The sequence below is a fragment of the Nuphar pumila genome, chromosome 3 (assembly GCF_984573655.1).
Source record: "Nuphar pumila chromosome 3, dmNupPumi1.hap1.1, whole genome shotgun sequence".
Taxonomy (NCBI): Eukaryota; Viridiplantae; Streptophyta; class Magnoliopsida; order Nymphaeales; family Nymphaeaceae; genus Nuphar; species Nuphar pumila.
Genome location: NC_143251.1, coordinates 39,948,642 through 39,963,923, shown reverse-complemented (window position 1 = coordinate 39,963,923; position 15,282 = coordinate 39,948,642). Strand labels below are relative to the sequence as shown.

At 38.1% G+C, this 15,282-nt stretch overlaps 1 protein-coding gene across 1 annotated transcript; it reads left to right on the top strand.

Annotated features, from left to right (window-relative positions):
* Nucleotides 1–6,797: 6,797 nt before the first annotated feature.
* On the top strand, nucleotides 6,798–12,321 carry LOC149842660 (uncharacterized). The gene is made up of 3 exons (XM_090001534.1): nucleotides 6,798–7,736; nucleotides 9,870–10,038; nucleotides 11,503–12,321. The coding sequence occupies exons 1-3, from the start codon at nucleotides 6,813–6,815 to the stop codon at nucleotides 12,015–12,017; spliced, it is 1,608 nt and encodes a 535-aa protein (XP_089857660.1). The 5' UTR covers nucleotides 6,798–6,812; the 3' UTR covers nucleotides 12,018–12,321.
* The last annotated feature ends 2,961 nt before the right edge of the window (nucleotides 12,322–15,282 follow it).

Genomic DNA, 15,282 nt, shown 5'->3' with positions numbered 1-15,282 from the left:
AAATAAGCTACCAATACAAAAATAATACGAATAGATGTCAATTTGGCTATAGGAGAGTAAGTTTCTTCATAATCAATCCATTCGCGTTAAGAAGAGCCTTTTGCTACTAATCTTGCCTTGAATCTATCAATAGATCCATCTACCTTGAGTTTTTTTTTGAGAACCCACTTACTACCAATTGTCCTATATCTTATAGGCAAAATAGCTAGTTTCCAAACTCCATCCTTTTTTATAGAGTTCAACTCATCTTTCATTGCTTCCTTCTATAGTTCAGACTCATTAGAAGCAATTGCATCTTCAAAACTCAAGTTGTTAAGAGTTTCATCCAAATCCATAGAATAACATAATTTCTCACTCAAAAATATATAATAATCATTCAAATAGGATTGATGAATTCTTGTTCTTTTCTGTTCAATTACTGGTTATGAATTTTACTCATTATTCACAACTGAATCGTTATGCTCTAACTTTTGACTTGGTACCCTAGGATCATTTATGATATCAAGAAAGACACCATCATCTTCAAGATCAAAAATGCTTTCTTAAGTTTTCAGAAATTCTACTTCTCTACTCTCTATAAATCCCTTTTCAAGATTATATAGTTGATATGCTTTTAATCTTTTTGGGTATTCCATGAAGATGCATTTGATAGTTTTTTTATTTAACTTGTCTCTCATTTGACTATGAATCAATACATGAGCAAGTGACCCTCACTTTCGCAAATAAATCAAGTCTAAATTTCTACCAGTACATAATTCATGGGGTGTAAGCTCTACAGTCTTAGAACAAACCTTATTTAGAATATACATGGCAGTGCAAATTGCTTCTCTCCAGAATTTCTTGGGAAGATTTGCATGTGCCAATATGGACCTTGTCATATCCATTAAGGTTTTATTTCTTCTTTCTCCTACAACATTTTGTTATGTTGTATAAGGCATAATTGTATAAAGAGTTATATTATTATCATTGTAGAAGGTCTTAAACTTATCAGAGTTATATTCACCTCTTTTATCAGATCTAATAACTTGGATTTTTCTTCCTAGTAATCCTTCAACTTCATGTTTATATGCCTTAAACTTTTCTAAAGCTTTAGATTTCTTAGAGATTAGGTATATGTAGTCATACCTTGGGTAGTCATCTATAAATGTGATGAAATGTGATTTTCTTTTATGTATTTATATTGTTAAAGGTCAACAAATATCGATGTGTACCAAAACTAGTAAGTCACATGACCTACTTTTCTTAGAAAAAGTTTTCTAGTCATTTTACCTGATATGCATGGTTCACATTTTTTATATTCTATATTTTTAAGAGAAGGTAATAATCCTATGTGAATTATTCTTTTGATTTTATTGACATTTACATGCCTTAACCTTAAATGACATAAATCTACATTGGCACTAAATGCACAATCTATATAACCAGAAATATTCATTGTATTATTTATAGGAGTTACATTAAGACGAAAGAGAGCATTGTCAACATCATAGCAACCTCTGAGCCTCACTTTTTTATCTTTTTCAATAGTGACCTTGTCACCCCGAAAGCATATTTTGAAGCCATTTTTAGCAAAATCTCTCACTACTAAAAGATTTCTTCTCATGAAAGGTACATTTGTTAGTAGGAGACTGGTTCCTTCTACCTGAAGCCTGCAGGTCCCTATCTCGACCACGTCACTATAGGTGTTATTTTCCATATACACCTTATGATCTCCAGGCTTCAATTTCTTCATCTTCACAAGTCTTTCATTTGTCTTAGACACATGTTGTGTCACTCTTGAATCAATCCACCACCATGGGAGATCACTATCTGTGATCAATGATTCAGATACAATATATACTAATTCTTGTTCTCTATTCATTTGTTTTCCTGGATTCTCTTTCTTGGTTCTATTTAGGCAATTATTCTTGAAATGCCCAACTTTTCTACAAGAGAAACATGCTCCCTGGTTGCAGTCTTGGAGTTTTTGGTTTGCATTGGATGCTTCTTGTTGAATTTATTCTTCTGAAATTTCTTAAAGAATATACCTTTAGCCTTGAACTTGTGAGAGGTTGTCGTGAAGGATTCTTGGGTATTCATAATTTCTCTCTTCTTGTCTTTTGACATGTCCTCTTGTTCAAGTGTTAATTGCAGAGAGAGCTCAGTTAGAGTAAAGCTTTTCTTATTTAAACTCATGGCAATTGACATCATCTTTCAAGTTGGAGGAAGGATATTTAGTATGGTGGAGATTTTCATGCGCTCAAAAATATTATTTCTAGCTATGGCTAAGTCCTTAGCCATTACCATCATTCGATTCGCATGATCGACCACGTTGTCTGACTCTTTTATCCTGCATGAGTTGTATTGCTTCATAAGAAGTTGAATGTGAGTTTCTGAAGTCATATCATACTTCTTTCTGACTTCTTTCATCATTCTCTTTGCAGTGTTAAAGTCTTCAAACACTCGGATGAGGTCATCTTGCATAAATGTTAGAAGAGTTGCTCAAGCAAGTTGATCATCTTCAATAAACTTATTATGAGTTTTCTTCTCTTCTTCACGCGATTTATCAGTTAGTGAAGATGTTACATTGTTTGATATGTATAGGGTCTTGTCATGTGTTAATAGATATTCCATCTTCCTTCTTGATTTGTCATATTCCTAATTATAAATAAATATTAAAATTAATAAAGATTATTTCAACTAATATTTATAAATGTAACTAGTTTTGATCCTTCTAAACTAGTTTAGCATACAATATAGTCTTTAAGTATGCAAGAAATTCATAAAAATTACTAAATTTAAGCACTATTTGACAAAAATAAGTAGCAGGTGGTTTTCAGAAACTCATAACCACTTTTATGCAATTTCAGAAAGTAATATGAAAGGTTTTTTGTAAACAAAAATCATAGAAGGTTTTGACTCACTTTCTGTAATATCAGAAAAGTTTAGAGACCCTGTTCTGCAAAAACTCAATAAAGCAAAACACTTTCTGAAATTTTTGAGTTTATTAGAAAAGATAAACCACTTTTCTGCAATTTTCAAAAAAGGCAGAAGCCTTTTTAAGGAAAAACAAAAATAGAAACCTCAAAAAGAATTTTTTCTAAGTTAAACAGAAATATTCAACCCTCTTTCTATAATTTTAAAAAAGATCAGTAGCCTTTTCATAATTATTCAGCAAACTATATATATATATATATATATATATATATATATATATATATATATATATATATATATATATGAAATTTCAAGAGTTTAACAGAAAAGAAAGGAACCACTTTTCTGTAATTTAAGAAAAGTCGGTATATTGTTTTCTGTTTTTTCAGGAAAACCAACCATTTTTTTAATGTTGCAGAAAATTTCAGGTTTAAACTGAAATTTTTGTATATTTTTTTTATGTAAAAGGGGCTTATGCGTTAAAATGAAAGGGGAACCCGATTTCGGGTTCCCCTTTTTCGTTTTCTTTTTCTTTTGTTCTGGGAAAGAGAGGAATCCGTCGGAGCGACGCTAGAGAGGCATCGGGTTTTCCGACGCCCGATATTCTGGCAAGGAACAACCACCTCCTTCGGCCTGTCCGGTGATGCCCCGACTCCATCAAGGTGAAGGCCCTGTTCCCCTTCTTCTTCTTCTCTTTTTTCTGTTTTCTTTTTTCTTTTGTTTTGTTGTCTGTCTACTGTTGCAGGCGAAAAATGGATGTCGGTTCGGCAACAACACACTACACTCGACGACACCCAACTACCAGTCTGGCGGCAGCATGACACACTAGACTAGGTGACTGACAGTCGTCACACAACCTTAGAAGGCCTTCGCCGACAAGGGTTTGAAGGCTGGAGAAAATCTGACCTCTGTCTGTCGCTACAGGCAAAAATCTAGCAGCCGGTCCGGCGGTCGGTCCTGCGGCCTCCTGTCAACGTCGACCCGACAACACCTCTGGCGGCAAATTTGGCCTCCGATCGAAAAAGGTGAGCAATTATGGGCCTCCTTTCTTTCTTTTTTAGTTTTCATTTTTTTTTTCAATGGCTTCAGCAGATGCCTCTACGTGCATTTTTCGTTCAGTAACGCCTCTTAGCAAAGAGAGAGAGGAAAGAGGGAATTGAACCCTCTATCTCTTTTTTTTTCTATCGGCACTGCAACCACCAAGAAATCGGGTGGTTTGAAGCACAGAGAGAGAGGGTCAGAATGACCGGGCCACCACTGGTGGTGGTTTTACTTTTCTCTACCCTCAAAAATCAAAAAATCGTAGAGGGCTGAACCCTTTTCTTGTTTTTTCTTTTTTCGATTTTATGCCAATCGAGAATGCTTAGTTCATCGATTTGTCTAAATCAGAAAAAAAAATGACCTCTTGTTTTGATTGTTTTGATTTTTTTATTTTTCTTTATATGCCTTTTTTATGCGATGAGTCATTGGCGTTCAATTTTTGCGTAAACACGCTCATACACACAAACTGCTTTCGACACCGTCAGGGATATGCTGAACCTGCTCTGATACTAATGTAGGAACCTTTTTGTATGGATGCATAATTGCAGTAGGGTGAAGATGTCATTGTTACGCTCAAAATCGCTAGAGAATCCACACTCTCAACCCCTTTATAAGTTTAAATGTCTGTGTAAGTGTTATTTTTTGTTAATGCTTATATGATTCTTTGTATGATTCATCATATTTGTACCATACTCTTTTTATTCCATTTATAGTTGCTAAGAGTTACTCCTACGAAAGAAATCCCTTCACCCCCAAAGAGATACTCTTCTTGCATTTGAGTATTGTGACGGTTGAAATAACCCCAACAATCACCTTATGCCCACGTGGTGTTACACTATTATGAAATGATTTTAAAAGACCTAGTCTCTAAGGCATTATGATCTCTCTCTATGTTGTATCTATATTTTTGAGAATGAGAAACATCCTCTTATATTGACTTGGGGCTGAAATCCGTTTCCCAGTCCTGGTGAAAGGCTTTCGTGATGCTTTCCTTTTCGTGATCCTTTTCCTCTTTCAACTGTTAGATTTATTCAATTTAATTTTAATTAATTAAATATATTTAGTTTGTTTATTGCTATAGTTTTGCGTGTCATGAGAAACCTCTCATGCGCTTAGGATTCTGGACCGTTGAGATGGCCCCCCTCAACGGTCCTAGATCCTGACAGAAAATCCTCCTTCCTAATTGGATATGCTCCTAAATGGTCATATAGTCGTAAATCCTTCCCCCTCTTATGTTTTTCTACTGCGTCTGGTTTTCACCTTTTTACCGCCGATCTCTCGCTCGCGGGAGGATTTCTCGTGTTTTTTTGTTTCTTTTCACCGTAGGCCGTCATCTCGCTTTTGCGCCATCCTCGCCATTCCGCCCGCGTGTTCTCGACCTATAAATTGCACGTTCTTCAGGTGAATTAGGTCAAGATTCGTCTCGCTTTCTCTCTTAACTCTCTGCGTCTTCTCTCATTCTCTCCGCCTCCGTTTGTCAGTCTTCTTCAGGAATCCTTCCCCTAGTGCCTCGGAGAATCTCCGGTCGGCTTCTGCGTTTTCGTCGGAAGGCTGAATTCCGGTCGATCATGCTCTATTTCAGGTGATCTGAGTGAGATTTCACTGATTCTCCGGCTTTTGCTGAATTTCTTGCTAGTTTTTGGTTCACATTTCGGTTTTCTTTGGCTAGTTTTTGGCATTTTAGTCGGAAGGCTAAACTCCGGCCGATCATGCTTGATTTCATGTGCTCTGAGTGAGTTTCCACTGATTTTCCGGCTTTTGCTGAATTTCTAGCTAGTTTTGGCTCACATTTTTTTATTTTCTTTCGTGTTATGGAGGATTCTTTAGAAATTTGCCTAAAAGCATTGTTTTTGCTGCTTCTGTCGGTTTAGCGAGCAGTTTTGGTTATAAGCCCTATATTTCCAGTTATTTTGCTCAAACATCGGATTTTTCTGCGCCTTTTAGCTAATGCTTAGGGATTCGTACTCTGATTTCGAGATAATTAGCCCAGGATCTGGTTTGGGTGGTTGCATGAACAGAATCTCTCTGTTTTTTAACTTTTTTTAAGCAGTCATCGGAAATCTCAATTTGTTGCGTGAGAGTATGTTTTCTCACGCGTGCTTTGCTCTAGTAGATGCAAGTTCCGGCGTAGGGCTTCTATTTCTGCGGCAGCCTCTCTGATATGCTGCATTATGATTCAGTGTTTTGCAAGAATACATCTGCCGAAATCAGTGATTCAGGGATGAGTTTATGGCAAGGTTCCGCTCCAGCTTTGCCTCCACAGACTTTCAATGCTGATTTGAGCTCTCTCTCTCTCTCTCTCTCTCTCTCTCTCTCTCTCTGTAGACATTAATTCTAGAAGAAGAAATTGTCAACCTTTCTGGTGGGCCTTGTGCTTCGATCCGGTGAGTTATCTTGGTTTTCTTTAATCATGGGTCCCCCAAACTACTCTGTTAAATCTAGCGGGTAAGCCTCTCGTTCACCCATCTTATAATAGAGCCAGTTGGGTTGCTTGCTTCTGTCTTTGTCTCACTTTTTCTTCTCATTTCTTTTAGCTGATTAGAGAGTGTGGTTAGTGGGTCTTATCCACTATTAGTTGATTGATTAGCGAGTCTTACCTTTCCCTTTTTCTCTGGTTCAAACTTCAATTCCTATCTGTTCAATCGTCTCCGTAAAATGCGTCAAGATCATCGTTAATGCTATGGCTGTTCTTTCTTGGTTAATTCAATCGTTGGTACCAACAACCTCCGAGTCCCATCAAAAACACACATTGGCGGAACTATCCGCCAATTGATGCATTGACAAATACTGCTCTCACCGTCTTCTTCTTCCAAAAAGTCGCTTTCCAAAAATTGTTTATATTAATAGAAAGAAACATGGCGACGGCCAAGCTAGAAAGAGGGAAATTCAGGGGAGAAAGTATGGACGGGAAACAGAGGCCCCTGATGCTCAAAGATTTCTTGAACGACACGAGATCCACACACATCTCGAAGAAAAGGAGGTACCGTCGAAATTCTGACGAATCCTCTACCACCTTGAGGTACCTTCTGGAAATGGATACCAAGAGCAAGAAGAGAACCCACAAAGGAAGCGGCATCGTCCCCTCCAAGCCTCCTTCATCGACCCTTTCTGCACTACACAAGGCTTCGGAGGTCATAATCAAGCTTATCCCCTTCTCCATCCGGACTCCATCTCAACAGGGACAGGGTACCACCATCGTCCGGAGACGTAGCGTCAACAAATTAGGCTCAATTCTCAAAAGAGTAGCTTCGGTAAGGGAACCCCATGCCCCGAAGGGAAGCCTTTCGCTAAGATTATCTGATGCCGTGACATGCCTCCCTCGGCGGGGCCACTGCAACAAAAGAGGGGCTGAAATCCAAGTTCGGATCCGAGACATCGTGCGGTGGAGATCGTTCGGGGAGGAAGAATTCACGTACATTCAATACCGTAGCTCTAAAACCCCACCTCGAGAGGAATCACATTCGCATACCGCATACGGAACCTCGGATTCTTTCTCATCTTCACGGACGAGTAGGTGTACGTGGTCCGAGTTCGGGCAAGAGAGCGATTCTGTGTGCTCTGGTGAGGCTGACAGATTGAAGGGTGATATGCTTTTACTGAGTTACCACAGCAAGGAAGAAGACGAAGCGGCGATGGAGGACGCCTTCCAGGAGGGCCACTGTGCGAAACCACCATCCGACAACCCAATTCACCCACTGGGGTTTAACCCTTCGGGAGGGTTAGAAGGAGGATCGGATTCCCTCGATACGGCAGATACCTGCTGCTCTAACGAACACGAGGTGCGTTAATTTACTGCATTGAGTGGCTTCCTCTCATTTACTTTTTTTTTAATGTTTTTATTTAACTTGGGAGAGTGTGGGACCCCATTCTGTGAGCCGTTCACCTTGCTGGCTTTAGGATCTCTCTGCAACACCCACCAACTCTGTTTTTACCCCTTTGTTTAGTAACACCATCTTGACCTTTTTTCTCTTGCTCAATTTTCCCGCACATGCCTACTCTTTATCACGGGATTTCCCCTCGTCTTTTATTTTTTCTGTTTCCTCGTTGTCTTTCGTATGCTTGTTCTTGGTGTTATTATTGCAATTGGTTTTACCTGTCGTGTACTGGTTTGTCTGCAATATTGATTTCGGAATTCTGTACACAAGACTATCGACAAATTAACAACCCATATGTTAAACCGCCATTATTATTTTAATAGTTGCTTCCATAAGGTTGAGCCTAGAATGCCGACACTCTTTATATAGGGTTCACCACCAGGCCTGTGTAGAATTTGAAGATAAACCGTAGTCGGTGAGTTGGCTTCTGGTTTTTTTTGTAAAACTTTCTTTTTTCAATGAGCTTATTATTTTAATAGTTGCTTCCATAGTGTGTAATGTTGGTTATGCGTCTCTTGTTAAGAATATATCAGAAACCGAGAAGACCCACCTTGCGATTTAATCCTTTAGTCACGGTGAAGATTGGCTTTCATCAATGTCCAGAGTTTGAAACGAACCTAGACTTGCCCTTTGATTCACACCGGAGAGGCTAGACCTGGTTTAGGTTCCTATCTAGTACTTCAGAACCTGAACTGGAACGGTCCCACTTTGCTCTTCAATCCGTGATGTTGGTCTACGTATGGTTAAGTGAGAGGTCATGATATGCATGAGTGCCTGGAAAGGAGTTCACCACTCAAACCGAAAAAGATCAACCTAGAGCTTGAAACAAAGTGAATAAATGGGTCTTATGCATGAATAGTAGTCATTGAAGGTAGTCATGGCCTTTTTCTTTCCTTTGGATGTGTATTCCTTGCAAATTGGTCAGTTCTTTGAATCCAAGCCTGGTAAAGTAGTGTGGCCAAGCCCAGCAGGTTTCCCATGAAAAAAAATATCCCCTTCTTGGGTCAGTAGCCTCATTGACCTGCCATTGGGCCTGGAACCTTGGTTGAGTCCCTGATAGCTGATATGAGAACTATGTGCTTGTTTAAGCTTTCACTGGTCGATTTTGGTATAGGCTAGTCTTTATGGGGGGCATCCATAAACAAGGTAAACCCAAGAGATAAAGGGACCACGGCTAGGGAACAGCTATCCATTCATAAATTTTGAGAGCCATGTTTATCTATTGTGGTTGCCATCATTCCTTCCAAGAGTTGGTAGGGTTTTGAACGAAATAAATTCATTGGTTGTTGGGTTTTAATTTTTCGGAATTTTGCCTACGTTTCTTCCATTTATTTATTGAGTTGACCCGGAACCCACTGAACTTAAATAATTGAAACAATTGCCTCTTTTCGTTAAAGAAGCCACTGAAACGCTGATTCAGTGATTCCCTCATTAATGGACTCTCGCCATCAGCAGCTATGAACCTTTTTGGCCTATGGATCCACAGTTAATTACTGATAGAGTTAATGCAATGCCAGAAATAGATAAACTTCGAGGTATTGTGGCCACTTCTGGTTATGTCATATTGTCATAATGCACATGCATGTTAAATGTAAGAAATGAATTAAGGCTCTGTTTGGGAGCCTTGAATTGGAGGTCTGTTGCGGTTTCCCCAGTGCTTTCCTGCTATCTAACTGTTTGGGAGCAGTGTTGTCAAAACACTGCATTGAGAATGGAGTTGGCAGCCCCAAAACCACATTTCAATACCATTCACAAGAGGATGTTTTTGGCAACTCCATCTTCAACGCAACATTTGGTAACTCATGGAAATGGTGTTTTCATCCTAGTGCAAGGCTTTGAAACAGAGCCTAAATGATTGCTGTCTCAAATGCAGCTTTACCTAGCCTATCATAACCTGTAACGTTTAAGTTTTTGAATTTAGGCTTTTTGCTTTCCAAATACAATACATTAATGTTCAAGGTTTTGGATTTAGGCTTTTGCTTTCCAAATACTATACGTTAAGATTGAATTAATCATTGTAATTATTTGAACCAGCAGACCAATATTCAACAACTGGAACGTGGGGATGATGGATGCACCATATGCTGTGATATTGAAGGGTTTGAGGAAAAGGAACAATTAAGTCCAGTTTCTGTTCTTGACTTCTCGTTTGAAGATGAAGAAGTAACAGCAGCAGCATTTGAGGAGAGCCTTGCCAACATAGAGAGTACGTTCCAGATTTTAATTTACTCCTTGCCTTCTTATAATTTCTGTGATTTAAGAGAACTAAGAATGAGTGTAATATTCTGATTGTTTTAGTCACAGCATGTTAACAATGGGATCCTGTGTCAGATCCTTTGTCTAGAAAAAGAAAAACAACAAATAAAGAAATCCCTTTCTGCAAGACATTCATTCTCATCAGATTATGCTTGTCAAAATTATGGTCCAACTTAAAAGTGGTTGGACATGATCTTGAGTCGACTAGTAATATTTCTTACAACGAATCATAAAGTGCATCATGTATGATAACCTTGATGGTTTTCTTGTCGCTTAGAGTAACCAATGCGGTTTTTCTCTTATCGTCATCTGATTTTGAAAGCTATCGCACCACAATGGCTTGAGCTATTTGTCAAACGCATGCTCTCATACTCTTCTCTATACCATCAACCTTGAAAACAATGGCATGAATTCTTCGTGGTTGACATTCCTTGCAGAACTAGTCCCTAGGAGTGGGCTCCTTTACAAATCAGTTATAGGAAAAGGCCATGGAGCTCATCCAGTACCACTACCATCACTCTGATGTTCTCATATTATCTCATTATCTATTATCGAATTCTATTGTATTCTATTCATTCAAGACACTATTGTCAATACAAACAAAATATTGGAAAAACATATCAAATAAAACAAAATACAACAAATAAACTAAATATAAATAAGGCATGTTAGATTGGCACTACAAGAAATCAAAATGTAGGGAAAAAAAATACTTCATGGCTGGAGAGGACTAGCTTGGGGCTTGTGGAGAGGAATTGTTTTCATATGCCACTCGTTTTCCGGGGCTCATCTTCGATGATCGGTTATGAATCATGGAAGCAGAGCACCCATATTCTTATTATGTGTGTGTATGTGTGTGTTATGGTGTTATGGCATCATGAAACGCCATAAGAAAACATCGATGGGTGAAAAAACTGTTGTAACCACTATTCAGCAGGGTTAAAACAAAAAACCTTATCAAGCTCATGAGTCATCTTGATTGTTATCTCCCTTATGCTTTGAACCTCACTGAGGGCATGGCATTGGATAGAAATGATTAGAGAGAAGGATTCATGTGGAAGACCCATAATGATTTTCTTTTTTAGTTCATTTCGCCGACCCCAATTGTTTTGGGATGAAGGCGTACTTGTTGTTGTTGTTGTACCATATTGTAGAAATGTATCTTAAAGTTCATTTTCTTTGGAGTTCCTGATATTCATACAAAGGGCTTTGTATTAGTACTTGCAAAATCATCTATTACAAGTCGACCATCCATGTGACTTTAGATGTTCCAACTGTGTCTGACCATTAAATCTTGCACCACTTATAAATTTATCTACTCTTTTGTGATGTTTACTTGTGTCAATCACTTCTGATTTTATGATATTTATTTGTGTACATCAGTCCTGATGGATGATAATATTTCTTTGATCAGGGACAAAACAGCAGCTACTGCAGAAGATTAGCCGTTATGAAAACCTTGGTAAACTTGATCCTATGGACCTTGAGAAATGCTTTGCATCCTCAGAATTTGAGCTTTCAGATGAAGATTCTGAAAGTTTGACCGAGTACTATGATGGCAATAATGGAGACGGCCTGAATGACGATGTAGAGGAGTGCATAAGGGAGATACTGAATATGTACTTGGATGCATCAACAAAGAGAAGGTATGGATCCTTTGAATCATTGGTTATTGATGCCTTCAGAGAAGAATCAAGCTTTGATTGTAAATTGGATAAAGATGAGTTGGTGAAAATTTCTGTTCGACGAATAAAAGAATGGCTGGTGAAGGGAAGCGAGGAAGATGAGAGCAGGGAGTTCTATGCGAAGGAAATGGAAACGAATCAAGATTGGAGGAAATTTAAGGTAGATGAAGAAGAGATGGCATCAGAAATGGAGGTTGTTCTACGGTGTTTGGTGGATGAGCTGTTGCTTGACCTCATGGATTGAGCTCAGGGAGCATTAAGTTTCAGTCTGCTGCATCGCCTTGATTACTCAGCGGTCTGCCTCACCATATGATGTTGCTCAAATTGCCAGACAACAGTAACTCGCCGGATTCAGCGCTCTTGCACATCTCTTACTGAATCAGTGTACCCTAAATGCTGGTTATGCTTCCACAACAAACTCTTTGCTTGCTTAGAGCAGCATATATAATCATGTTGGTCCCTCAATCAAGGGTGTACATAATTGGGGGATTCATGTTGTGAGGTACAAGCTTTATCTTTTTATCATGAAATAAATTCAATTCTTGGTTTCCAGTGGGATTCAAAGCCGAATTCCTGTTAGTTGAATGTGCCCAATGGGGCGTTCGCTGAAAATTGATTGGAAGAGAATGGTGGGGCTCTGTTTGGGAACTGGTAGTTGGGATGGGAGTTTATGCATTTGGAAAAAGCAAGGTCAAACTGCCTTGGCTGTCTATGTTTGGAAACTGGTAGCTGGGATGGGAGTCCATGCATTTGGAATAGAAAGTGAGACGGTTTCTCCTTTATGTTTGAACTAAAGACTGGATTTGATAACTACCACTTCCTAGAGATGATAGCTGCCAAATCCAGCCCCGAGCTACCAGGTTCCAAACATACACTTAGTTCTAGTGCTTGTATGAGAAGCTCAGTTGTGATTGAAAGAAGAGTATTTATAATAAAACGGTGAATAATGCAAGAATTCCATCACACTTCAAAATCTAGTTTAATCATATGCTGCAATGGTGGAATAGTTCGTGTGGCCTTGTTCATGAGTGTGTCTCAGGGGAAGACGGGAGGGGGATTATCTGACAATTAAACTAACATTGGTTGTGTTCAACTCATTGAGATATTGAGATGATCAAAACATTCTTCAATGCAATGCCGTTTTTAAAATACATGGTTGCTTTTTGTTGTTTTTCATAATTTTTCACTTTTTTGGTAGATTTTGTTTTCTAGATGTGTAAAATATCAAAAATGAAAACTAATATCACAATATTTCAATTTCAAACTTCAACATTTTCTAGTTTTATTTCTCAAACTTCTCTGCAATTTTTTCAAGAAAAATAATTTGTTTTTGGGTTGTTCGACATTTTTTTTACGGGTCAAAAACGAATCCCTTCTTTTAACCTTTTGACCCCATATCCCAAGATGGATCTTGAAAGATCTCCCTCCAAGCGGGATATACGACTTCCCAAAGAATTATATATGTATCTACAGAATCAAGCATGGAATTTTTTATTTTTACCAATGGGGGCTCCGCTTGTCTGGTAGGAGCAGTTAGTGTTCGTCACCTTGTGTTGGGGCGTTGCAAGTTCAAATCCCAATGGTATTGTTGTATAACTGGTAAGGGTCTGTCTAACCCCAGCTTGCCTTTAAAAAAAACAGCATTGAAACTTTTTTACTCTTTTAATTGAGTATTCTTGTGCTTTTTCTTCTATAAATTGAAAATCCTATATTTTACACATGCGTACAACAAAATCTTTGGGTCTATGGGTTTTCGAAATATTTTACAAATGCCCACCCTAAATTTTTATATAATTTGACCACATTGGACCAAAATTAGCACTCTAAACCAACATTTGCAATTTTAACTTGGACCAAATTGATGATTAAATATATGGATGTTAGGGATTTTGATGATCCAAAGGTTTGGATTTCTGGTCATCCAAGTCACAGGAGCACAGGGCTCCTGCACTCAATTCCAGAATATTCAAGTAACGTGGAAAATTGGATTCTGTAACTTGCATTTCCAAAACAAGTCGCATTTTGAAACAGGTTGGTTGCATATTTTCCGTTTGCTCTTCTTTTCTGTCAGTCAGTACAGAATTTTGACTAATTTACAGAAGAAAAGAGATCTCTATGTGGGCATTGAAAACTAAAATATGTGCTGCTTCCATTATTGATCAGATTTAATATTATTAGAGACAAGTGTGGTAGATACACTCCTTGCACAAGCCCAAGGGTGGCGACTTCTTGGGGGCAAGAGGTATAAGCCCATGGAACACTGTCAGAACAGCGAACAGCTAGGTTTCTGATCCTGGGGGCTGTTTCTCCATGTAAATATCAAAAAAGAAGTGTGGTAGATACACTCCTTGCACAAGCCGAAGTGGAGACTTCTTGGGGGACAGTGAATAAGCCCATAGAGTTTTACACTGTCATAGCAGCGAACTCTAGGTACGGCACAGCCAGCATGGTTAGGTCTCTGATCCTGGGGGCGGTTTCTCCGTGTAAATATCAAAAAAGAAGAAGTGTGGTAGATACACAGACCATTCAGAAATCATGAGCTTGAGCAGTTGAACCTGAACGACCAACTTGTTGATAACATGCTGAAATTGTTCCCTGCACAAAGTTTTGTTGGTGGGAGTAAAGTTGGTAGGGAAAGGTGGCAAAAGCCGGAAGTGCTCGCTACCTACCAACTGTCTTATTGGTTGGTAGATCCTGAACAATGAAGAGAAATGAGATTTTCAATAATCGAAGTGATCGCTGGGAGTAAACAAAGTAATGCAGAGCACTTCTATCAGAATGTTCTGTAGGTGAATCATGTACAACTGTTACTAACATGTGAGACTGGTGCCAACGGTGTGATCTGGCACCAAAGTTTTATTCTCGCAATCTGGTTGGTTGATGCATTGCAGACAACGTCAAGATCAGGGTGACAAATATCATGAGAAATTACCTAAGTTTTAAACGGTAAATATCATATTTTTTGTAAGAACATAAATATCATGTCTTAAAGGTGATATTTGTGTTTTTAACAGTTATTTAGCGTGAAAATTCGTGTGTGATTTATTTTAAAATATTTTTCTTTGTATTTCTTCATAATTTTTTTTTAATTTAATTTCTTTATTATTGATAATATTACCCAAAAAATGTGTTTTTTTTTTCAATTCTTTTTATGTAGCATGAGTTTTTGGCTGCTGATATTTTGCCGATTTAAACTTTTGTCAATATGGTGAAGATCTTGATATTGAGATCTTCTCAGCAAGGCAAAATCGTGCGACAAATTAATTTATTTTGTGTAAAATATTGGACCACATCAGTATATAAAAAAATCGGAACTTTGTGAGTAGTTTACAAAAAACTGCTTAACTTATTGATCATTTACAAAAATCTCTTAACTTATAACAAAGTACGGGTTTTTTGCAAAATAGTTCATGTTTTATCGGTGATTTGCAAACACACTCCTGCCATTACAAGAAAAATGTTAATTAGCAATGAAAATTTGCGACAAAAATAATCCATCGTAAATTTTC